This window comes from Podarcis erhardii (assembly GCF_964252035.2).
Source record: "Podarcis erhardii genome assembly, chromosome: 1".
NCBI classification, from domain to species: Eukaryota; Metazoa; Chordata; class Lepidosauria; order Squamata; family Lacertidae; genus Podarcis; species Podarcis erhardii.
In genome coordinates, this window is record NC_138497.1 from 6,279,869 (window position 1) to 6,304,435 (window position 24,567).

The 24,567-nt window shown below is 45.2% G+C and overlaps 1 protein-coding gene across 2 annotated transcripts; it reads right to left on the minus strand.

Annotated features, from left to right (window-relative positions):
* Positions 1-2,560: 2,560 nt before the first annotated feature.
* ACTR10 (actin related protein 10) lies at positions 2,561-20,249 on the minus strand. 2 transcript variants are annotated; one of them, XM_081863607.1, is made up of 13 exons: positions 20,062-20,247; positions 18,570-18,642; positions 16,808-16,890; positions 14,736-14,844; positions 12,750-12,857; positions 10,811-10,878; positions 9,924-10,003; positions 7,627-7,662; positions 6,077-6,156; positions 5,904-5,977; positions 5,439-5,520; positions 4,409-4,610; positions 2,561-3,106 (listed from the first exon to the last, which is right to left on the minus strand). In XM_081863607.1, the coding sequence occupies exons 1-13, from the start codon at positions 20,136-20,138 to the stop codon at positions 2,925-2,927; spliced, it is 1,254 nt and encodes a 417-aa protein (XP_081719733.1). In that variant the 5' UTR covers positions 20,139-20,247; the 3' UTR covers positions 2,561-2,924. The 2 variants fall into 2 exon arrangements, with proteins under 2 accessions (XP_081719733.1, XP_081719732.1); XM_081863606.1 differs by having other exon boundaries at positions 5,904-6,156; positions 20,062-20,249.
* Between the last annotated feature and the right edge of the window lie 4,318 nt (positions 20,250-24,567).

Below are 24,567 nucleotides of genomic sequence, written 5' to 3' on the forward strand. Positions count from 1 at the left end.
AACATTAGGAAGAACTTCCTGACAGTAAGAGCTGTTTGACAGTGGAATTTGCTGCCAAGGAGTGTGGTGAGGTCTCCTTCTTTGGAGGTCTTTAAGCAGAGGCTTGACAACCATATGTCAGGAGTGCTCTGATGGTGTTTCCTGCTTGGCAGGGGGTTGGACTCAATGGCCCTTGTGGTCTCTTCCAACTCTAGGATTCTATGATCCTTACAGCAGGTGCTTCTAATCTCAGCTCGTTACATACAGTGAAGATACCAGGTAGCCTGACATCTGGCTGGTTGATAGGGGATCAAATATTTATTTCACTCATTATAATGCACATCAATGTTTGACTTTTGTCTTCTGGGTTTCTGCAGTTTTTTCCTGTTGTTATTCTGTCTCTTTTGTGTGCATGCACACTTCTTCAGAACAAACTTAGTTGGTCTCTAAGGCGCTACTGGACAATTTTCCTAATTATTTTTATTTATTCAAACTCTTGGACTACACTGAAACAGCAAAACTGACCAGAAAGCTCAGGAACCAAGAAGACAGAAACTTCAATAAAGAATGGGGAAAATTTATAATTTATCTTGGAGACCACTGTAAGCAGATGAAAACATTAGCAGAATTGCAGGAACACTTGTAATGTAGCAAGTACTATGGAGATAATGGAGTTATATAAAATATGGACTATTGAAAAAATATGTAGTAGAAAAGGTTAAAAGTAGGACCCATGGAGGGGAAGGTGAGAAGTCCAGAGATTCGGAGAAATCTTTAAATGTGGATGTACTGTATATGGTTGTATTGTTATAATTTTATACTTGTAAAATCAAATAAAAATAAATTTTAAAGAAAGGGAACACTGATTTGCACATGCTAATTTATACATAGGTGCATATATGGAAATGTTATATACGCAGAAACACAAGACATCTCACACTAGCCAGGAAGACGGTGATCAGGTGTTCTGTGTGTCTGCTCAATCTGTTGTCTAGGTGTTCACTGTTGATGGGCAATTTCCAAGGTCCCTGCACTATACCCTTATTCTTTATATTTAAACTATTCTTTATCTTTGAACTGGACTTTGACCAGAGCGTCCTTTGAGCAGAGGATGCCTTCAAATCAAGGATTTCCATCTGTAAAGTAGGGCACATGGCCACCCAACTCAGCAAGAAAAGGATGGGTTACAAGGGCCCTAAGGAAGTCAGCTTATCCTCCACCAGGGCCAGGGCCTTCTCAGTGATGGCTCCGACCTGGTGGAACACTCTGTCCCATGAGACCAGAGCCCTTCAGGATTTAACCTCCTCCCGCAGGGCCTGTAAGACAGAGCTATTCTGCCTGGCCTTTAATTTGAATCCAGCCTGATTTTTTATTTCCCTTCTCTTCCCTCCCCTTTTATGAAGATCACCCGCCCTGAGACCCCACATCTAATTCTCCCCTGGCCTCCTCGCTGGCCCAAGTAGGACCAATTCAGCCAGCTAGCCCTTGCCAACAAAGGTCCGTATAGTTAAAGCCATGGTTTTCCCAGTAGTGATGTATGGAAGTGAGAGCTGGACCATCAAGAAGGCTGATCGCCGAAGAATTGATGCTTTTGAATTATGGTGCTGGAGGAGACTCTTGAGAGTCCCATGGACTGCAAGAAGATCAAACCTCTCCATTCGGAAGGAAATCAGCCCTGAGTGCTCACTGGAAGGACAGATCCTGAAGCTGAGGCTCCAAGACTTTGGCCACCTCATGAGAAGAGAAGACTCCCTGGAAAAGACCCCGATGTTGGGAAAGATGGAGGGCACAAGGAGAAGGGGACGACAGAGGATGAGATGGTTGGATAGTGTTCTCGAAGCTACCAATATGAGTTTGATCAAACTGCGGGAGGCAGTGGAAGACAGGAGTGCCTGTCGTGCTCTGGTCCATGGGGTCACAAAGAGTCGGACACGACAAAACGACTAAACAACAACAACAACAATGCCCTGGGGATTATCTGATTTTTGCATTTTATTGTTATTCATGTTTTTATACTGTATTTTATGCTGCTTTTATAATTAAGTGTTTTAAAGTGTTTTAAATTTGTTGTTAGCCGCCCTGAGCCTGGTTTTTGAACCAGGAAGGGCGGGGTATAAATAAAAATTTATTATTATTATTACAACAATGGTTGCCTCAATCCAAAAGATCCCACCTCAGGTAACTCTGAGGTGACTGTCAGCAGGCAGAGATCACTATGAGGGAATTTGGTAGTGAGCAAGTGAAAAAGACAGTACTGTTTGATATAAAGAAAGTGTTTTCTGGTACCTTAAAGACTAACAAATGGACCGTGGTGTAAGCTTTTGAGGACTCAAGGCCATTTCAACCGATACAGAGGTGTAAGATTTCACTTCAAACCTTTGGCAAAGTAGGCCCGAGAACATGAAAAAGACTCAAAAAGGGGGGAAACGTCCAGAGGGGTAGAAGTGTTAATCTGTGCAGGAAAAGCAAAGTCTTGTAGCATCTTTAACCAATTTATTATGATGTAAGCTTTGGGAAACAAGAGTCAGCTGCACGAAAGCCTACTCCAGGAGGATGCATGGAGAAAACACACAGGCACAAATACTGATAAATTACACATTTTAATGAACTACTGTGAAATAAAACGTTACATTGAGTTTGGCAGAGAAGCCTGGAAGTGCGTTTTCAGGTTCTGACAAGTTTTAGAATGCTTTAAATAACAGCAAAGGTTGAAAGCTCAGGCCCTTGTAATGACTGTACATATAAATAAACATTATCATTGGGGTATCATCTTAAGTTGGGGGAGCAGAAGTGGCTGATAGCTTGTCTACTGCTCCAGAATTGGACCCTTGCTGGTTTGCTTGAACGTGTGCTTCCAGCTCCATCACAGTCCAACCTCAGGAGGAGGGAGGGAGGGAGGGAGGAAGTGCCACAATGCAAACAGGATCCGTGTCTCAGGCAGACTCCTACTTCTCTGTGGAAAAGGCCCTTTTCATCAGAGGCGGGGGCGTTTTCCCAACATCAAACATCATTTCCAATGGAGGATTATTGAGGCAACACCAGTCGGGGATGCGGCCTGTCTGGTTGTAGTATTCTTTCGACACAGAACGACTGCCTAGGATGTCTTGGAGGGCTCCAAAGATGGCTCCTGGAACACGGAACAGAAAGCAGGAATTAGAGATTCTTGGGACAAGAAGTGTTTGTTTCATTAGGCTTCATTCGCATTTGGGCAATGCAGCACCTCTGGGTCGATCTTGGTATGGACTCAGGGCTGGAGTTGTTTTGTTGTTGTTGATTAATTGAATTTATATACCGCCCTAAACCCGGAGGTCTCAGGGGTCTCACATAACAACAACAACAACAACAACAACAACAACAATTTATTATTTATACCCCGCCACTCTGGGCGGCTTCCAACAGAACACTAAAATACAATAACGTATTAAACATTAAAAGCTTCCCTAAACAGGGCTGCCTTCAGATGTCTTCTAAAAGTTTGGTAGTTATTTTTCTCTTTGACATCTGGTGGGAGGGCGTTCCACAGGGAGGGCGCCACTACCAAGAAGGCCCTCTGCCTGGTTCCCTGTAACCTCACATCTCGTAGCGAGGGAACCGCCAGAAGGCCCTCTGTGCTGGATCTCAGTGTCTGGGGAGAATGATGAGGATGGAGACGCTCCTTCAGGTATACTGGACCGAGGCCGTTTAGGGCTTTAATGGTCAGCACCAACACTTTGAATTGTGCTTGGAAACGTACACACAACGTAAAAGATCACAATGTATAAAATCAAAGTAAAAACAATAACCCAATTGTTGGGATGCAGCCAAGGAAACGGGGGCAATTTGCCAGCCCCCAGCTGACTGACCGGTAAGACAGGCAGATCTCCAGTCCTTGGATCAGCATGAAACTGTGACCCACAACTTCAGGAGCCTTCAGAAGCTGGAGCATGCAACACTCAGCAGAGTAAATAACATTGTGCAACAGAAGTGGCAGGAGAAGGCTGCGTGAGCTTATTTACAAGCTGTTTATTCAGCATACATCAGGACGAAAGGAAAAACATGTCTTCTTCCCTTCATGTCCAAGCAATAGCTATACACCAAACGGAAGTTCCCAGCAAGCTGTGCTGGGGTGTAAACAGACATGTGACATACAACAATCCACACATCTGTTCTTAAGGTGGAACAGAATATCCCAACACCAATAATACCCCCCCCCCAAAAAAAAACAGAGCCACATTTTAAAAGGGTACAGGATGTTGATCAGGTCAACCAAAGGCCTGGTTAAAAAGGAACGTTTCTGCCTGGCGCCTAAAGATGTATAATGAAGGCGCCAGGCAGACTTCCCTGGAGAGAGCATCCCACAGACGGGGAGCCACTGCAGAGGAGGCCCTGTTCTCGAGTTGTGAGCCCCTCAAAGAACCCCAAAGTTAACTCACAGATGTCTCAGACTTACCTCCTAACCAGGCCACGCAGTTGGGCTTGGCTGGTGGCGTGTGCACTCGGAAGGTCTTGGACGCCAGTGTCTCCTTATACTTGGGCTTCTCCACCAGGTGCCTGATCTCTGCCATTAATCTGTGCAGGAATCCTGGCAACATGGCGGTGCCGCCAATCACCAGCAAGTTCTCAGCCAGCTGCTTCCTGGTGTCTATCGGGCACTGGCAGAGAAAGGGAGGAGAGAAGATGATTCACTCGGGCCACGGGCTCAACAAGGGCTGGTGTGCAGTTTGCAGGTTTGCCACAATGTCCGTGTGTGTGTAGCGACATACTGATCTGCGGAGGGGGAAAGGAAAGGGGCTGCAGATGGCAGGGAGTGGAGCAGATCAACCAGAGGATTGGCAGACAACATGACTGAAACTGCGTGGCTGCCAGGAGGTTCATTGCAGCTTTGCTAAGGAAGCTTATCTTCTGAACTTCCGGCAGAGCTGCGGCCATGAAAAGAAGCGCGAGATAACCCTCTGGGGGGTCTCGAGCGGTGTGGGGGTTATTTGAGAGGTTTCGCGAAGGCTATGTGGACCTCGGAATTTCAGGAAGAGATCCTGAGGGACGTGGTACCCAGCGGTGCCCAGAAGTGCTCTCTTGCTCCCCGGGTCTTAATAATAGACTCGGGGATGGGATTGAGCTGCGGGAACGAAGGGGGAGCAGCTTCAAAGCCACACCGTGAAGTCTCAGGCATCTTATGAAAGTGGCTAGCTTCCAAAATTAATAACGAATTCAGACTTATAACTGGCAGAGCTAATCTGAGCATTGCTTTAAAACTCTGAACTCTTTAAAATTCGGCGAGTTATGGGGCACAAAAAGGGAGTCCGTCCCAGCAACTGGGAGAAAATGACGCACGGCGGAAGGTTGGAGGAAGCTTATCTTCTGCTCTTGGACAGAAGGGCCAGCTAGTTTGCAGGGTGAGTGCGCTCTGTATGGTGGGGGTGGGAGATTCATCCCTGGCGGAGTGGGAGGAACCAAGAGAAGCAGAATGCCAACCATAGTACCTCAACCAGTGAATCCAGGATCAAAGTAGCCACCGATTTTTCTTCGTTGTCCTGCTCAAAGAGTATTTCGACAACAGAATCCCTGTTGGAAAGAAGCAAACGGAGGCTTTTGAGTAATGCAGACTTAGAACAAGGGATCAGAAGACGCCATGCAACTCCTCCCAGCTGAAAAACCAAAGGCACAAAATTGACATTAGGACACCCCCACGAGGCAAAGTTTGTTGCTCCTTCTGTTTGGCTATGTGGATTTACCAGCTGAGCCATCAGTGATGACAGTGTTTTGGATAGCGGCTGCCACGTTTGCACAGCAAGTCAAAAGAGAGCGGCGTTTTTCTCTCTCTCTCTCGTACTACTAGAACACAGGATAAAACTACCGTATTTTTCACTCCATAAGGAGCACCGGACCATAAGGTGCACTTAGTTTTTAGAGGGGGAAATCAAGAATTTTTTTTTTTTTAATCTAACCTAATTGCTCCATTCACGTGCAAAATCTTCTCTCCGTCCAACGGATAGTCCACGTCTGGAGGTGGAGTGGGGCGCTGCAATACAAGAGAGGTTGTCAGAGGGCGAAAAGCGAAAGAGAAGGCAATCAAGTTCATTCTTATTGATTGCGGAAATCCAGCTCCTTCCTCACATACCTCAGCACTGCCGTCGAGGTTGAATTTCGCCGCCTGGATTTTCAGCCCCCGCTGGAGGTCGCTCACGAAACAGGTGCGAACTTTGGAGACGAGCAGAAATGGTTTCAGAACTGTTCTCAGCCTAACAGTCCATACCAGTGGTTCTCAACCTGTGGTTCCCCAGTTGTTGGACTACAACTCCCATCATCCCTGGCCTTGCTTGCTAGGGATGATGGGAGTTGTAGTCCAACAACACCTGGGGACCCACAGGTTGAGAACCACTGGTCTATAAAAACCTTTTAATGGGCGTATGGATGGGAGGTTGCCTGCTCTTGACATGTCGCTTGAGGCTCAGGTGGCCTCACTGTTGCAATGTGCCTTCCATCAGCTTCGACTGGTGGTCCAGCTACGCTCCTATCTGGAGAGGGATAGCTTAACTGCTGTTGTCTATGCTCTGTATCCTCTAGGCTGGATTACTGCAATGCATTTATATGTGGGGCTGCCTCTGAAGACTGTTCAGAAACTTCAGCTAGCGCAGAATTCAGTGGTCAGGTCACTCACCAGAGCACGCCAGTTTGAGCATATCACACCAATGATTTTTAAAAATATATCCAAAAAATTGGATTTTTTTGATTTAAATTGGATTTTTAAAATAAAATGCTTTTGGAGGAAAAATCTTTCTAAAGATAGTTTTCTGTTTAAGTTACATTATAGTCCAAAGGCAGGAAATCAGGAAATCAGGATTTGTTTTAAGTTTTTCACGTGTGCTAAAACTCAGTTGTTGCTGTTTTTTTAATTGTTTAACCACATCAGTTAACAAACATGGATACATATGCTATAATGTTATTGTTTTAGTTAAATAAATTATTTAAATAGTTACAATGGTGCCCCGCAAGACGAATGCCTCGCAAGACGGAAAACCTGCTAGACGAAAGGGTTTTCCATTTTGGAGGCGCTTCGCAAAACGAATTTCCTATGGGCTTGCTTCGCAAGACGAAAATATCTTGCGAGTTCCTGCAGGTTCCCCCCCCTTTTTTCTAAGCCGCTAAGCCGCTTATCTGCTTATCCGCTAAGCCGATAAGCTGCTAAAAGCCGCTAAAAGCGCTAATAGCGTTAATCCGCTAAGCCGTCAATGGGCTTGCTTCGCAAGACGAAAAAACCGCTAGACAAAGAGACTCGCGGAATGGATTAATTTCGTCTTGCGAGGCACCACTGTATTAAGGAAATGATTACTTTTCTCCTTCAAATAAAGTACAGCAGAAAAGTTGTCCAAATACAGTTAACTTATTAAACCTCACAATAATTTCATAATTATTTGTCTATGCATTTCTAATAGTATAACCAAATCAGTAATTTTTGATATAACTGTAAATACTACTCTGAAAAATTATTATTCCAAAAATGAAACCTTCATCTGGTTGTAAATATTAAGATTATACCAGCAAGAATGAGGCAATCAATTAAAATCAAGGCAATCCATTTCAGGAATGGTTTGCTCCCTTGCGAAGTTTACAAACGGCAATTTCTGGATGAAAGGAAAGCTAAGGTTTGTATGAAGGCAGTCATCTTACCTTTGATGTCTTCTACAATGTCTTCTGGAACAGAACCTAAAATACAGGATGATGATGATGATTATACCCCACCCTTTTTACTTACAGGGACTCAAGGCAGCTTACAGACAAAATAGGTTTTGCTCAAACAGCATCAACAGAACTGTAAGCACCCAAAGACAGAATGCACTTAGAATTTAGTACAAATGAGCAGAAGAGTCCTTCAGAATAATCCAATTATTAAAAACACATATTCTCTACAGTAACAGGACAACTGCAGTGTGTGGAACTTTGCGCCTCATCCTGCAGACACCTGATAACATCCGCCCCCCCCCCAATTATGCAGCAGAGCAGGGAATATTGTCGCTTAATATTGCCCTCAGGCCCAACTTGAGACTTCCCAGAGGCAGCCATAGTGAGAAAAGGATTACTGTATTTTTCGCCCTATAGGGTGCACCGGCCCATAGGGCGCACTTATTTTTTGGGGGCGGGGGGAAATAAAGAAAAAAAAATTTATCCCCCCCCCCGAGCCCCAAAGAGCAAAGAAGCCATGACAGCGAGCGGGATGGATCATGGCCTTTGGCTTGGAGCCCATTTGATTCCCTCCCTCCCTCTCTTTCTTTTTTCTTTTCCTTCTCCTCCTGCGATGAGGCTACATTTTAATATTTTAATGTTCCTTTATTTTAATGTTGTATTTTATTTTTGTTTTTAAGTTGTAATCATTCATCTTGTTTTTATTATTGCTTGTAAGCCGCTCTGAGCCCGGCCTTGGCTGGGGAGGGCGGGGTATAAATAAATAATAATAATAATAATAATAATAATAATAATAATAATAATTATCATTATTATTGCCTCGGGGCTGGGTGTCCGGGAGCGAAGGCGAGGTTGCGCAACCTCGCCATCGCTCCCGGAGCTTGCGCGGCTGGGGCGGAACAGGCTGCTGTCTGCAAGCCTTGGGAGCCCGGTGGGAAGTCGCGCCGGGCTCCCAAGGCTTGCGGAGAGCTTCCTGAAGCCCGGGGTGCGCCCTGCTGCGCTCCCCGGGTTTCGGGCTGCAGGCTGCTGTTCGCCTGCTGTTGCGGATAGCTTCCTGAAGCCTGGAGAGCGAGAGGGGTTGGTGCACACCAACCCCTCTCGCTCTCCAGGCTTCAGCGAAAGCCTGCATTCGCCCCATAGGATGCACACACATTTCCCCTTCATTTTTGGAGGGGAAAAAGTGCGTCCTATAGGGCGAAAAATACGGTAGATGGTCCTTTCATCTGAAATAAGCAACAGAAAAAGTCCAGCAAACGGGCTCTTTTTATGTTTTCAACCAACCTGCTCATGGTTGGAAACCAACAGATTCAGTAATGCATGTCGATCACTGCTTCTTAGCGGCAATAAGAATTCATGAACCATTTCTGACACTCCCTTTTCTAACTTGAAAGGGTTTGCTTTCTACTTTTCTTTTAGTAACAATAATCGGATGGGAGGTGGAAAATGAGCGAGGTCCCAACTAAAGAAGAATGGCAACTTAAGCTGATGGAATATGCACAGATTGCAGACTTAACATATACAGGTGAAACTCGAAAAATTAGAATATTGTGAAAAGTTCATTTATTTCAGTAATTCAACTTAAAAGGTGAGACTAATATATGAGATAGACTCATGACATGCAAAGTGAGATATGCTTCTACTTCTCAGAGGTCCAATATTGCTCTATTTGCAATCCTTGTTTTGCTGATTTCATTTAATATTCTAATTTCCTGAGATAGTTAATTTGGGGTTTTCATCAGCTGTATGCCATGATCATCACAATTATAACAAATAAAGGCTTGACATATCTCACTTTGCATGTCATGAGTCTATCTCATATATTAGTCTCACCTTTTAAGTTGAATTACTGAAATAAATGAACTTTTCCACGATATTCTATTTTTTTCCGTTTCATCTATAGAATAAGGGAACAAGAACAACATACGTTTAAAGAAGATTGGAAAACGTTTACTGTATATATGGAAAATAATTGTGTGCAGATGAAAACGATGGCAGCATTAAGATTAATTCAACAGCGTAAATAATTTTTGATGGACATAATAATGGAAAACTGACTGGTAAAATATGCAGGGATTTAAGATATACAATCTGAACCATGGAAAGAGAAGGGTAGTCATTGATATTTCAAGTATGTAAAATGTTTATCTGAAATTGTAAAACAGAAAATTTAATAAAAACTATATTTTTTAAAAAAATCGAATGGGAGGAGAGGGGATTTACCCCATTCTCATCTGAACAGTTCCAATAAGCAACACCCGCCTCTCATTAATTGTAATAATAGTTACCCATCACTGAGGGAAGGCTCTGTCCTTTGGTGGTTCCTGTATCCACAGTGCTTTGCTCCAGCAGCTGGTACTCCAGTTCTCTAAAGGATTGCAAAAAAGGTGATTTAGCAAAAAATAGCATTCAGGCAACACGATGCATACGCACAACAAGCCATTTCTAACTTTCTGCTCCTAGTATTTATGAGACGGACAGTGGCTCACCACCAGCCAGTGTTAACTATTCCACAAAGGCCTGCAAGGCAACTGGAGGATGCTCACATGTTTCAGATGTCATGCTTGGAGGACTGGTGGAAAATCTTTCTCCTTATGAGCAGCAAAAAAAAAAAAAAAGCTAATGCTATTCTAGGCTGCATCAACAGAAGTCTAGCATCCAGATCAAGGGAAGGAATAATACTGCTCTGTTCTGCTTTGGTCAGGCCACACCTGGAATACCGTGTCCAGTTCCGGGCGCCACAATTTAAGAAGGATGTTGACAAGCTGGAATGAGTGCAGAGGAAGGCCAACCAAAATGTTAAAGGGTCTGGAAGCCAAGCCTTATGAGGAACAGAAGGAGGAGTTGGGTAAGAGGAGACTGAGAGGAGATATGAGAACCATCTACAAATATCTAAAGGGACGTCATGTGGAAGATGGAGAAAGCTTGTTTTCTCCTGTTCCAGTGGATTCAAATTACAAGAAAGGAGACTAAACATCAGGCAGAACTTTCTGACAGTAAGAGCTGCTTGGCAGTGGAATGGAAGGCTGTGGACTTTCTTTGGAGGTTTTTAAGCAGAGGTTGGCTGACTATCTGTCATGGATGCTTTAGTTCAGATTCCTGCATTGCAGGGGGTTGGACTAGATGACCCTCGAGGTCCCTTCCAACTTTGCGAAAATATTTGCTGTCAACTTACTTGTGAATGGCTTTTCCTCCCAACGGTAGCGCCCCCCAGCAGTTCAGAACTGGAATTCCTTCATAGATCTGCAAGCAGCTAAGGATGTTTCGTGAATAGTATTTATGCTATACCAGGTACAAGAACCACACAAGCACCATCTTTCTAACAGCTGCTTCCTTCTCCATACAATCAACTGACAAGTCAAATGGGCCAAAGAGGAAAGAAGATAAACTTATATTGTTTGGCTCCAAATACTGCAGCCCTGAGCTCTCCAAAAGCTTGAGAAATGTCTTTTGGAGGGCTGGAAGCAGTCCAGTGACAAGCTATCTTTTGGTTTTAGTTACAGGTAGGGAGCCGTGTTGGTCTGCCGTAGTCGAAACAAAATTTTAAAAAAATCCTTCCAGTAGCACCTTAGAGACCAACTAAGTTTGTTATTGGTATGAGCTTTCGTGGCCTTACAGGAAAGAGCAAGGGATGAGATGGCCGAGATGGCTTTATTATGTATAATGAGATAAGAATCCAATGTCTCTATTCAGACCAGGTCTCTCCATGGTTTTAAGTTTGGTATTAAGTTGCAATTCAGCAACTTCTCTTTCCAGTCTATTTCTGAAATTCTTTTGTAATAAGACAGTTACTTTGATATCTTGCATAGAATGTTCCCCCATTTTTAGCTATTTTTAATAATAATAATAATAATAATAATAATAAATTTTATTTATATCCCGCCCTCCCCAGCCGAAGCTGGGCTCAGGGCGGCTAACAACAATCAAAATAATCCAACGATTCTAAAAACATTTCATTATAAAAATTAATTAAAATCGAATTTATGGCAACCAATAAGTAAAATTCTGTGCAGATTGCCAGAGGAGGGGGGGTCAGGCTGCGCCCTGACCAAAGGCCTGGTGGAACAGCTCTGTTTTGCAGGCCCTGCGGAAAGATGTCAAGTCCCGCAGGGCCCTGGTCTCTTGTGACAGAGCGTTCCACCAGATTGGAGCCGCGGCCAAAAAGGCCCTGGCTCTAGTTGAGGCCAGCCTAACCTCTCTGTGGCCTGGGACCTTCAAGATGTTTTTATTTGCAGACCGTAAGTTCCTCTGTGGGACATACCAGGAGAGGCGGTCCTGTAGGTACGAGGGTCCTAGGCCGTATGGGGCTTTAAAGGTTAAAACCAGCACCTTAAACCTGATCCTGTACTCCACCGGGAGCCAGTGCAGCTGGTATAGTACCGGGTGAATGTGATTTCGCAGCGAAGACCCCATAAGGAGTCTCGCCGCAGCATTCTGAACCCGCTGGAGTTTCTGGGTCAGTCTCAAGGGTAGCCCCACGTAGAGCGAGTTACAATAATCCAGTCTGGAGGTGACCGCCGCGTGGATCACAGTAGCTAGGCCAGGGCGAGAGAGATAAGGAGCCAACTCACCCATTTTTAGCCATCTCACCCATTGCTTTTTAATGTAAGCCCAACTGCAGTCGTTAACAGTCGTCAACAGGTTTACCACACTTATCAGCCAATCACCCATTCCCACCACCCTTCTGAGTAATACCCCTCCCCACTTTCTCACTATATATAAGGGTCCCGTGACTTCTGTTTCAGTGTATTTGAAGAAGTGTGCATGCAAACGAAAGAACAAACCCAGAACAAACTTAGTTGGCCTCTAAGGTGTTACTGGAAGGAATTTTATTTTATTTTGTTTCAACTATCTTTTTGTATCTTTCACGATATGGAAAGAGGGAGAATGTGAGACAGAAAGGAATGGAATTGTGATGAAAGCATGTTGCAGAAGCAAGTGTGACCTCGTAAGGCCAGCATGCGTAAGAATCAAGTGTCTTCCGAAAGTTTGGCAAAGACAGACATGAGACAAACAGGCCTCCCGTTGAGTAGGTTGACTGTGGGAGTTAAAAGCTGTCTTGATTAATGTTTTCCTCCTGAAGTAGTCACACCAGAGAGTAAAAAAAAAGATACGGGGAGCACCATGCTTTCTGTATAGCCACAATCCAAGACCATAGCAGAATTGATCCCAAGTGTCAGGAGAGACATCAGGTGGCCTGGGGCAAAGAGCACCGAAGGAACCTGGAAGGAACACAGAGGTGACAAGCTGAACACATTGCAAGAGAATTTAGAAGGTCTGGAAGCATCAAGCACCTGCCTTTCTGAGGCAACTGGTAGCTAGGGTTCAAAAGGATATGGGCCTATAAAACTCTAGACATTTCTATACAGTGGATACTTGGGTTGTGAACGTGATCCGTGCGGGAAGCACATTCGCAACCTAGTGTTCGCAACCTGCAGCGCCGCGTGTGCGCACGCGTGGGTCGTGATTTGGCGCTTCTGCGAATGCGCAAGCACCAAAACCTGAAGTAACCAGTTCCGGTACTTCCGGGTTCGGCGTAGTGCGCAACCTGAAATCGCGCAACCCAAAGCGTGTGTAACCTGAGGTATGACTATAGTACCCTATTTTACCATCTTGAGCTCTCATATTCAAATAACCATCATGCAGTGAGACAGGCTACTGCTCTTCCCTTTAGATGTATTTGAAAGAGAGAGCTAAGTCCCATCTGCATGAAACATTTAAAGCAGCACCACTTTAGACAGCTATGGCTTCCCCCAAAGAATCCTGGGAGCTGTCGTTTTCTATGGGAGCTGGGAGTTGTTAGAAGACCCCCATTTCCCGCACAGAGCTACAATTCCCAGAATTCCCTGGGAAGAGTGATTGTTAAATCACTATGGGAATTGCACCCACATAAAACTACATCTCCCAGCATTCTTTGGGGGAAGCCGCCAACATGTTTAAAATGGGTAGGATACTGGGTTGAACATATAGTGCAGATGGGACCTTAAGAGTGTTTGTAGCCTGGGGTGCCCAGGACACCAGATTGGAGAAAGCTGCCCTTGTGATAAGCTGGGCTTTTGGACTGGTGGCGCCAGTGTTGTGGAATGCCCTCCCTGCCGAAATATGAGTGGCCCCCATCGGTATTGGCATTCCGCCGGCTCTTGGAAGACACAGCTGTTTAGACAAGCATTCTCCTGCTCTCTTGATCTGAAGATCCTGTTTTAACCACCATGCTGTTTTAATGAGCTTGCTGCATATTTTAACTATGGATATTCATTTTAATGTTTTGATTGAATTGTGTCTTGATTATGTAGATAGGCTTTTTCAACAGTGGCCCCGGCCTGGTGGAACGCTCTGTCTCGTGAGACCAGGGCCCTGCAGGATCTGATTTCTTTCCGCAGGGCCTGTAAGACAGAGTTGTTCCGCCTGGCCTTTGGCTTGGAGTCAAGCCTTTCTTTTTTCCTTTCTCCTCTTGTGATTGAGGCTGCATTTTAATGGTTCAATGTTTTAATGTTGTATTTTAATCTTGTTTTTAAGTTGTATTCATTCAACTTGTTTTTATTATTGCTTATTGCTTGTTAGCCGCCCTGAGCCTGGCCTTGGCTGGGGAGGGCAGGGTATAAATAAAATATATTATTATATTTATATTTATAAACAATCATAATAATTCAGCACTCTTCTGCAGGTGCAAGGGCTCTGATATACACACAAATCTCCCCCTTGCTCAATAGCGCTTCCTCTTGCCTTTGACTAGCTCTGTGAATACCTGTCTACCCTACCTATTCAGGTTGGTATGGAAAACTTTGCGAGTGAGGATGCTCCATAAGCACCATTGGGGCAGGTACAGGGTTCTAGGCTGCACCACCCAGCAGGTTCATGTTGGAACTGCAAAGCCAGGTCTCCAGCACCTGGCCATCTTATTAAGCTCCATTTTTAAGGGGATTGCTTTGCAGGTGCTGCTGTGGAACTGAACTGAGATCCAGGCTTTGGCCATTATTCAACCGTTAACACAGCAGCTACTGAAAAGCCCAGGTGAGCTCAGCAGCTGCTTTCCCCACAAGCAAGCCAAGAAACCTAGACAAGTAGACAGGCAGCTGCAGCAGACGTCTGGAATGCATTACCTCAAAATATTTGAACAAAACCCTTGTAAGCGTCTCTCTGAAATGGGAAGGGCACAGTACAGACTCCACAATCACGACACGGCGGTCTCGGGGGTTTACCAGCAAGTGCCTGAAAAGTGAATGGATGAGACCAGAAAGCAGAATCAACAGCTGGTACCTCTTCTTGTAAAATAAATCACCCCCAGTCAAGACTTTGGTGATTACCACAGTCACTCAACATAAGCTGCAATCCATTGTATGGGATTCAATCCCTTCGAACACAGTGGGACTTACTTGTAGACAGGACTGCACAGCTAATAAATAAAACAACAGGAGCTAGAAATAATGTTGTATGGATGGGACTGGAATGGGAGAATGAGCAGAGCCACATGTTGGAACACTGTCTCTTGGCACAGAAAAATATGAGGAAGGAGACCCTGCCTACAGGCAGGAAAGCAGATTTTGTTGCTCTTTAAAGTTGCTATGACCTAAGAGTTTAATTCCAAAAGGGGCTTAAGTTAATTTTGACAAAAAACCCAATTTTGACCTGTAGATGTTGCCATGAGTCCTACCAATACAAAATAAAAAATCTTGTATAAATTTTGGGCCTAAGTCATTGTTAGCAAGCCTTGAAAATCGTGTTTGCATTCAAAAAAGGCCCTAGCCAGAAATTATTTTCTTCCAAACGGAATGTTGGTCAAAACTGACTCAAGCCCCTTTTGGAATTAAACTCTTCGTATGGCATGGGAGGAGAAACTTTGGCTTCTGGACTGAATAAGAACCAGCACTGGTCCCAATATGGCTTGCGAGGCAGTCGTCCCTACCCAAATCATGCCCACCTGCCCCACACCTGATATCACATGCAGTAATGCAAGGATGTGGCCACGAAGGAACAATCAGGACTTCCAAATGAGCTCCTGAATGAAAGTTTACTAGCAGGGCTTGCTGACTGATAGACTCTGACAGTGAGCCCCATTTAGATTAGCTGCACTATGGAGTTTCCCACTAGAAACTCCCTAGTGCTGTCGAGGTGGTTTGCTGCCTGCAGGAGTCTGTTATTTTGTCTTCAGGCACATTTTGGGTTCAAGTTGCATTGCAGATGGACATTTTTCTTCTAGAAACACTGTCGTTGTGATGTCAGGTGCATAGCTGTCAACTTACAGATTTGAAAATAAGGGACCAGCAACCTCGGAAATAAGGGATCAGCAGCCAAAATAAGGGATTTTCCAAGCACAGGTATGTTCGACTTCTGAGCCCCTCCAAGCCAAAGGCAGAAAGCCCAGCCAGCAGCCAAACAAAGCCTCAAGCGGTGGTTCCCACAGCGCAGCAACCCGGCAAAGGGGATGCAGCAAGGAAAACCACCGTCACCTCTCCGCTCAGAAGCGCTGAGCAAAGGTGAGTCCCCAGGCAACGCGGCCAATTTGATCGGCACAAGGCATGCAAGCTCCACCCCCCAGTCATTCTTAGACTCCTTATTGGGTGAGCAATGCAGCCAAGCAACACAGTTGGCGCCTCCCTCCTCCCTGGCCGGCAGGGAGGGAGGGAGGGAGGGAGAGGAGCTGCTTCCTTTGAAACCCGGGAAATTTAAGGGACATCATCAATAAGGGACAGTAGCGGGACACGGTGCTGGGATAAGGGACTTTCCCACCAAATAAGGGACGGTTGATCGCTATGGTCAGGTGACTTGACAGGTGACTGGCTTGCAGGGGACGTGTGGGCCCAATATTATCCAGTTTCCAATTCCTAATACAAGGTTCCAGCCCACCTTGGCTTAGTCTAACGTACAAGCCAAAGCGCAGAATTCCTGTGTCTTAGGCTACGTAAGATTCAAAGAGTGCTGAAGGTCAGAATGGTCTTTGAGGCAACGAGGGTGCCCCTTACCTGTTTTACACAGACAATCCGAGCTCAGCCTCCCAATTCTGGAAGCCTCTTCACAGATGCAACACCAAATTATGTACAATTCAAATGCGGATGTAGACTTTATAATGCTTGATACAACCATTATGGCACTGTATTGCAACAGGATACCTAAGCAATCCATTTCCTAGTCAATTGCTTATTAGAGGAAAAGTCATTACAGTGGCATCTCCTACCTGAAGTACAGCATGTGGATGAACTCCTTCAGGTACGAATATAACTCCTCTGTATTGATGTTGTATTGAACAACTTTGACAGGCTGTGGAAGAATTCCATTTGAAACAGTTTTAACATCATCACCACACACACTGAACTGCCTTCAAAAATAACAACAGGTTTCTTTCTCGATAGTTGTAAACTACAGTGGTGCCTCGCAAGACGAAAATAATCCGTTCCGAGAGTCTCTTCGTCTAGCGGTTTTTTCGTCTTGCGAAGCAACCCTATTAGCGGCTTAGCGGCTATTAAAGGCTTAGCGGCTATTAAAGGCTTAGCGTCTTAGCGGCTAAGAGGCTATTAGCGGCTTAGAAAAAGGGGGGAAAGCGAAAAAAATTGCAAGACGTTCTCGTCTTGCGAAGCAAGCCCATAGGGAAATTCGTCTTGCGAAGCGCATCGAAAAACGGAAAACCCTTTTGTCTAGCGGGTTTTTCGTCTTGCGAGGCGTTCGTCTTGCGAGGCACCACTGTAATCTAGTGGGAACCTAGTGAACTTTTACCTGTGCTAGACCCCTATGCAAGCAGCCCAATACTGGTCTAGCTAACAAAGCTCCTCCTTCTCCTCGGTCCCTCTCTCATCTCCTAATCCAGTCCACTTTGCTTAGGGTAAGATGCCACCAAATGTCACTACTGCCACCCGACAACTGGTGTTTAGCTAGGAGGATTGTTCGCAAGACCCCAGAGAGCTTAAGCACATCCTTCAACCCCTTGTATTTATGACCACACCAGTTTAAGGGCACATGACTTGTCATCCTATCCTATGAGGAGGTCTCAGCAACTTACACACAAATGCAGCATCACTTATCCCAGTAATTATACAGATATTGATAGAGACGGTATTACTGTTGGGATACTGCCAGGGAGATAAAGCCCATCATGGCCCCCACGTCACCTCCGGACGATCCATCGATCTCCCGTAGATACAGTATCAGCAATTAGTGACACGAGCTCCAGAAAATAGCTTGCCACATTCCAGAGCTGATGCACGCTCTATCAGCAGAATTTGCACAGCGAAAGATGCACGCAGGAGAGCATTATTTAGAAGTTTATTCAGCGTTGGTCAGAACAAAGAAAAAACATGACTGCCTGCTTGCGTGTTCAGGCACAGAGAGAGAGAGAGAGACAACAGCTCTATCAAAACAGAAACATCCTGTGAACAGGAAATACGCAGGCTGTGACACAAACATCCTACTCCCTTTTAAGGTGGAACGGAAAGAACTTAAGCAAATCCTTCAACCCCTTGTATTTATGGCTACACCAGTTTAAGGGCACATGACTTGTCATCCTATCCTATGAGGAGGTCTCAGCAACTTACACAGAAATGCAGCATTACTTATCCCATTAATTATACAGATATTGATAGAGACGGTATTACATCAGATAAATCTGTCGAACACAGGACTTATTTCAACAGAAGTTGAAAAATAAGGCCCAGCCATTTTTAATGTTGTATTTATTGTAGATGGATGATGTCGGGATGTTTTCGTTACTGAACTCAAGCAACCAAAACAACCAAATCTTGCTTCCCTGTCTTGCCTCCATTTGCTTCCCAGCGTTGAACTTCAGATTATAATCTTCTCAGGACACAATAACAATAATACTAAAGAAAAATTAACGTTAGCGTTATAGAAGTTACCACAGATAAAATACCTTAAATGGATTTGCATTCAACAAGCTTTTAATATACAGCAAAAGTTAGCCGTTTAAACAAAAAAAAGGGGCCTACCTTTGAAATTCCAGGTTTCTTTATTTCGCTAGGGATAACACATCTTGGCCCTGTTTCGCCTGCAAAGCCACACCTGGAATTTTAAGACTGAATAGTAAATGTGTGTATTTCTATAAATATGCCAACCTATTCCAAACAACTTTGTCTAGATTGGCAAAAGAAGAAAATGCTTTTAGCCAGCGACCCAGATTGTCTTTGGTAAAGGCAGCAGCATTGGGGTCTTTTTAATTTTGGAGAAAAGGCGAGTGAGAGGCAGCGTGATATAAGTTCGTAAAATCACATTATGGCATTTTGGAGAGAGAGCGTGCAAACATACATACATGCATCAATTTATTTGCTGCTGTTGTTTTAATAATAGTAATTGAATTTATATACCGCCCTATACCTGGAGATTTCAGAGCGGTTCATAGAATAGAATCAAAATATAAAACCACAAAATACATATCATGATACCACAGTGGTACCTCAGGTTACATACACTTCAGGTTACATTCGCTTCAGGTTACAGACTCCACTAACCCAGAAATAGTGCTTCAGGTTAAGAACTTTGCTTCAGGATGAGAACAGAAATCATGCTCTGGTGGCACGGCAGCAGCAGGAGGCCCCATTAGCTAAAGTGGTGCTTCAGGTTAAGAACAGTTTCAGGTTAAGTACGGACCTCCGGAACGAATTAAGTACTTAATCCGAGGTACCACTGTACTACTACTAATAATAATAACAGAATTTATATACCACCTTATACCCAGAGGTCTCAGGGCGGTTCACAGAATAAAATCAAAATATAAAACCACAAAATACATAATCAAAATAAAAGCAATAACCCCCCTCCTTTATTTAGTGCCCTTTTTGATTCATTTTAATGAAAAGCGGCTTAGAAATAAATCAAAACAAAAACAAATTTCCAGGTCTGCAACATCCCTCCTGGGAGTAAATAGGAGCGAAAGGCAAAAATATGGCGTCGTCTTGCAAAAGGAGAAACACCAATACATCAAGTAGTTTTGTGTTTATATCTTGTATTTATATGCTGTGATCAGCCCTGAGATCTATGGATCAAGGGCGGCATACAATATTTATTATTATTATTATTATTATTACAGTGGTACCTCGGGTTAAGAACTTAATTCGTTCCAGAGGTCCGTTCTTAACCTGAACTGTTCTTAACCTGAAGCACCACTTCAGCTAATGGGGCCTCCCGCTGCCGTCACGCTGCCAGAGCACAATTTCTGTTCTCACCCTGAAGCAAAGTTCTTAACCCGAGGTACAATTTCTGGGTTAGCGGAGTCTGTAACCTGAAGCGTCTATAACCCGAGGCATCATCATTATTATTATTATTATTATTATTATTATTATTATTATTATTAACGAGAGGGGGCGGGGAGGGCAGCAACAACAACAACAAATATGCGGGGGGGGGGGGGCGGGGAGGGTCGGCGACGCCCAGAGGAAGCAGGAGGCGGGGGGGGGGGGAGATAAATCGAGGGACGCCTCTCACTTGGTGAAGGCCGCGCCCAGGTCGATCACCACCGCGGTCTTCTCGCCGCCGCTCCCGAGGCCCTCGTAAAGCGGCATCGCGGCGGCTGCCCTCGGGACGACGACGACGAGGAAGAGGAGCGGGCAAAACCCCAAGAAGAGCCAGTGTGGGAAAAGGGGAGGGGGCTTTCTTGACCGGGTGGCGCGCTGAGCTGAATGGTTGGCGGGGCGGGGGCCTTCCGGCGCAGCAGGCGCGTTTCAGGCTGCCCAACATGCCGCCTGCTCCCGGGGGTTATTTATGACGCCCTCGTTTCTTTCCGCACGTCTTCTCCTTAACTCCACAGAGTTGTTGTTGTTTGTCTGAAGAGCCACAAGCGCCCCTCGTTTCTCCTCGCCGACCCTAGGTTTGGCAGGCAATGCGGTAGACACCCCACCGCCGTCGCTGGTCGAAGAATTGAGGCTGGCGGCGGAAAGGGGAGAGTAAAGGGGGCGCAGTCTAACGAAGTGGAAGCCACATTTCCGGGTGTCGTTGGGATGCTCGATAGGAAATCTCCCACTTGGGTGTCAAGGCTGGTGGTGCATTCACACGAGCTAAGGGGGCTGCCGTTTTGAGATCCCTTCCACAAGGATGAAGAGTGGTCATGAAATATACTTTTGATCATAAATGATTGAAACTGCAAAAGAATAAAAAAACATTCCCTGGCGTGTTTTAGGGATGCTAACTACAACTGATTGGTTCAAAATTGAGAAAGGAGTATGACAAGGCTGTATATTGTCTCCCTGCTTATTTAACATATATGCAGAATTCATCATGCGAAAGGCTGGGCTGGATGAATCCCAAGTCGGAATTAAGATTGCCAGAAGAAATATCAACAACCTCAGATATGCAGATGACACAACCTTGATGGCAGAAAGTGAGGAGGAATGAAAGAACCTTTTAATGAGGGCGAAAGAGGAGAGCGCAAAATATGGTCTGAAGCTCAACATCAAAAAAACTAAGATCATGGCCACTGGGCCCATCACCTCCTGGCAAATAGAAGGGGAAGAAATGGAGGCAGTGAGAGATTTTACTTTCTTGGGCTCCATGATCACTGCAGATGGTGACAGCAGTCACAAAATTAAAAGACACCTGCTCCTTGGGAGAAAGGCTCTGGCAAACCTAGACAGCATCTTAAAAAGTAGAGACATCACCTTGCCAACAAAGGTCCGTATAGTTCAAGCTATGGTTTTCCCAATAGTGATGTATGGAAGTGAGAGCTGGACCATAAAGAAGGCTGATGCTTTTGAATTCTGGTGCTGGAGGAGACTCTTGAGAGTCCCACGGACTGCAAGAAGATCAAACGTATCCATTCTTAAGGAAATCAGCCCTGAGTGCTCACTGGAAGGACAGATCCTGAAGTACTCCAGTACTTTGGCCACCTCATGAGAAGAGAAGACTCCCTGGAAAAGACCCTGATGTTGGGAAAGATGGAGGGCACAAGGAGAAGGGGACGACAGAGGACGAGATGGTTGGACAGTGTTCTCGAAGCTACCAGCATGAGTTTGACCAAACTGCGGGAGGCAGTGAAAGACAGGAGTGCCTGGCGTGCTCTGGTCCAGGGGGCCACGAAGAGTCGGACATGACTAAACGACTAAACAAACTTCATAAATCCTTTGTCAAGTCCTGCATCTTTTGCATTGAACCCTAGACTTCCCGCCTCTTCTTTACACACACACACACACACACTCTTTTAAAAAGGAAAAAGTTGCTTACAGGACAACTAGGCACGATCTCCCTTAATTCAGCATCATCAAATTATCTCTTAAGTTCTAGTATTGGAGAGAGGGAGAAAAACGTCTCATCCTCCAGAAAAACGCATTATTTTATATACCTCTGTCATGTCTCTTCTTTCTTGCCTTTTCTCTAAATCAGGGGTCAGCAAACTTTTTCAGCAGGGGGCCGCTCCACTGTCCCCCAGACCTTGTGGGGGGCCCGACTATATATTTTTTTTGGGGGGGGGGAATGAATGAATTCCTATGCCTCACAAATAACCCAGAGGTACATTTTAAATAAAAGGACACATTCTACTCATGTAAAAACACACGGATTCCCGGACCAGCCACATGCTGGATTGAGAAGGCGATTGAGCCGGATCTGGCCCCCAGGCCTTTGTTTGCCTACCCATGCTCTAAACCCAGTTTTCCTCATAGGGCAATTGTTCCATCCCTTTAGTCATCTTTTGTTCTGGGAACCGTCCTGAGACCTTCAGGTATAGGGTGGTATATAAATTCAATTCATCATCATCATCATCATCATCATTGAAATATACCGTATTTTTCACACTATAGGACGCACTTTTTCCCCTCCAAAAATGAAGGGGAAATGTGTGTGCGCCCTATGGTGCGAATGCAGGCTTTCGCTGAAGCCTGGAGAGCCCCACCCCCAGCCCCACAAGCTCGGGGGACAGCAGGGAGGCGGAACGCCGCCATCCCGCTGTCCCCTGACTTGGTTAGAAGGCTGGCGGGGGGAGAAGCCTGCTCCTCCCTGTCACCAGCCCTGCAAACTCGGGAGACAGTGGGAGAGGCGCAGCGCGCCCTTCCCGCTGTCCCCTGACTTGGCTAGAAGACTGGCGGGGGGGGGGGAAGCCTGCTCCTCCCCGTCGCCAGCCCCGCAAACTCAGGAGACAGCGGGAGAGGCGCAGCGCTCCCTTCCCACTGTCCCCCGACTTGGCTAGAAGGCTGGCGGGGGAGAGAAGCCTGCTCCTCCCCGTCGCCAGCCCCGCAAAGTCAGGGGACAGCGGGAGAGGCACAGCGCGCCCTTTCCGCTGTCCCCCGACTTGGCTAGAAGGCTGGCGGCGGGGGGGGGGGGGAGAAGCCTGCTCCTCCCCATCGCCAGCCCCGCAAATTCGGGGGACAGCGGGAGAGGCGCAGCGCGCCATCCCGCTGTCTCCTGACATGGTTTGGAGGCTGGCGGAGGGCTTCCTCCTCCCCCAGCCCCACAAGCTCCCAGAGCGATGCCAAGCTTCGGCATGGCTCTGAGTCCCGTTCTGGGGGAGGGGGAAGCTCGGGCTTCCCCCGCCCCAGCCCCGCGCTTGGGGGGGGAATAATTTTTTCCCCTTTATTTCCCCCCCCCCAAAATCTAGGTGCGTCCTATGGACCGGTGCGTCCTATAGTGCGAAAAATACGGTACTTGGAGTTGAGAGTGGATTTCATGCTCCTTATTCAGCTCATAGTGGTGAGGGGGAATGGAGGTTCCCCCAGAATGTCTGCTTTATATACATTATTTACACAATGAGTCCCACGTGATTGGCTAATTATGGGATTCTCCTGTAGGCCAATCAGGTCGCGGATTCACTTCCACTTGGAGTTGGATTGGGTGGCTCCTGTGGACCAATCAGACTGCTGCATTCTGGAGCCTATTGTTTTAGGACCAATCAGGCTGCTGCATTGTGAATCCTATTGTTCTAGGACCAATCAGACTGCTGCATTTTGGATCCTGTTCAACTCAGTACATAACAATCATCATCATCTTGGTAGCCCTTTTCTTACTATTTTCTAGCTCTAAAGATTTTTCCTTATTTGAGGTGACCAGAACTGTGCACACTATTTCAAGTGTGGTCTCACCAACATATTTGTACAATGGCATTACGATATTGGAAATTTTATTTTCAATCATTTCCCTAATGATCTCTAATGATTGAATTTGCCTTTTTCACAGCTGCTAACTTCTGGGTCTGCATCGCCATTGGGCTATCCACTACAACCCCAATGTCTTGTTCCTGGTCAGTCACTGCCAGCTCAGACCTCAGGAATGTATATGTGAAATTAGGATTATTATTTTTTGCCCTGATGTGCACCCCTTTGCACTTGCTTACATTGAATTGCCTTTGCTATTTTACTGTCTATTCACGCAGTTTGGAGATATCATTTTGGAACTCCATGCACACAATGGAAGAGTGTGCTCTTGCGGGTTGAGGTCAAACTGAATGGTTAGGTACCATGAGCAAAACTGAAAGGTTTGAGAAATTTGTGCTTGGCAGATCGAGTATTTGAAGAATAGTGTGGGATAAGGAAGAAGAGAGTTAAGAATACGGCTGGAGGTTATTGAAGAAACTCTCAGGATTATTAGAATCTCTTTCCGATGGAAGAATGGGCAGATACAAAATTTCATATTTCATTTTTTCCCTATTTCACTTTTAATTTGTACACCACAGTTCTGTATTGCTATACACAAGGCGGTTTACAAGCTGAAGAAACAACAAAATAGACGGCAAAGATCACACACCTAATAACAATCTGATCCAACACAGAAAAGTCAAAATAGAAACATAACTTTAAAAGAAACAACTTATATCAAATAAAGCAATATTCAGTCATCCATTAGAATATAATACTAAACAGTAAAATTAAATATCAGCAAATAATAATTAAACAGTTTATACTTAACAATTACAATAAATAATTACTAAACTATAATCAATAAAAATAAGGCAAAATTTGTACAATGGCACTTCATGGGACTTATCCAGTAAAGCTGAAGATTCAATGT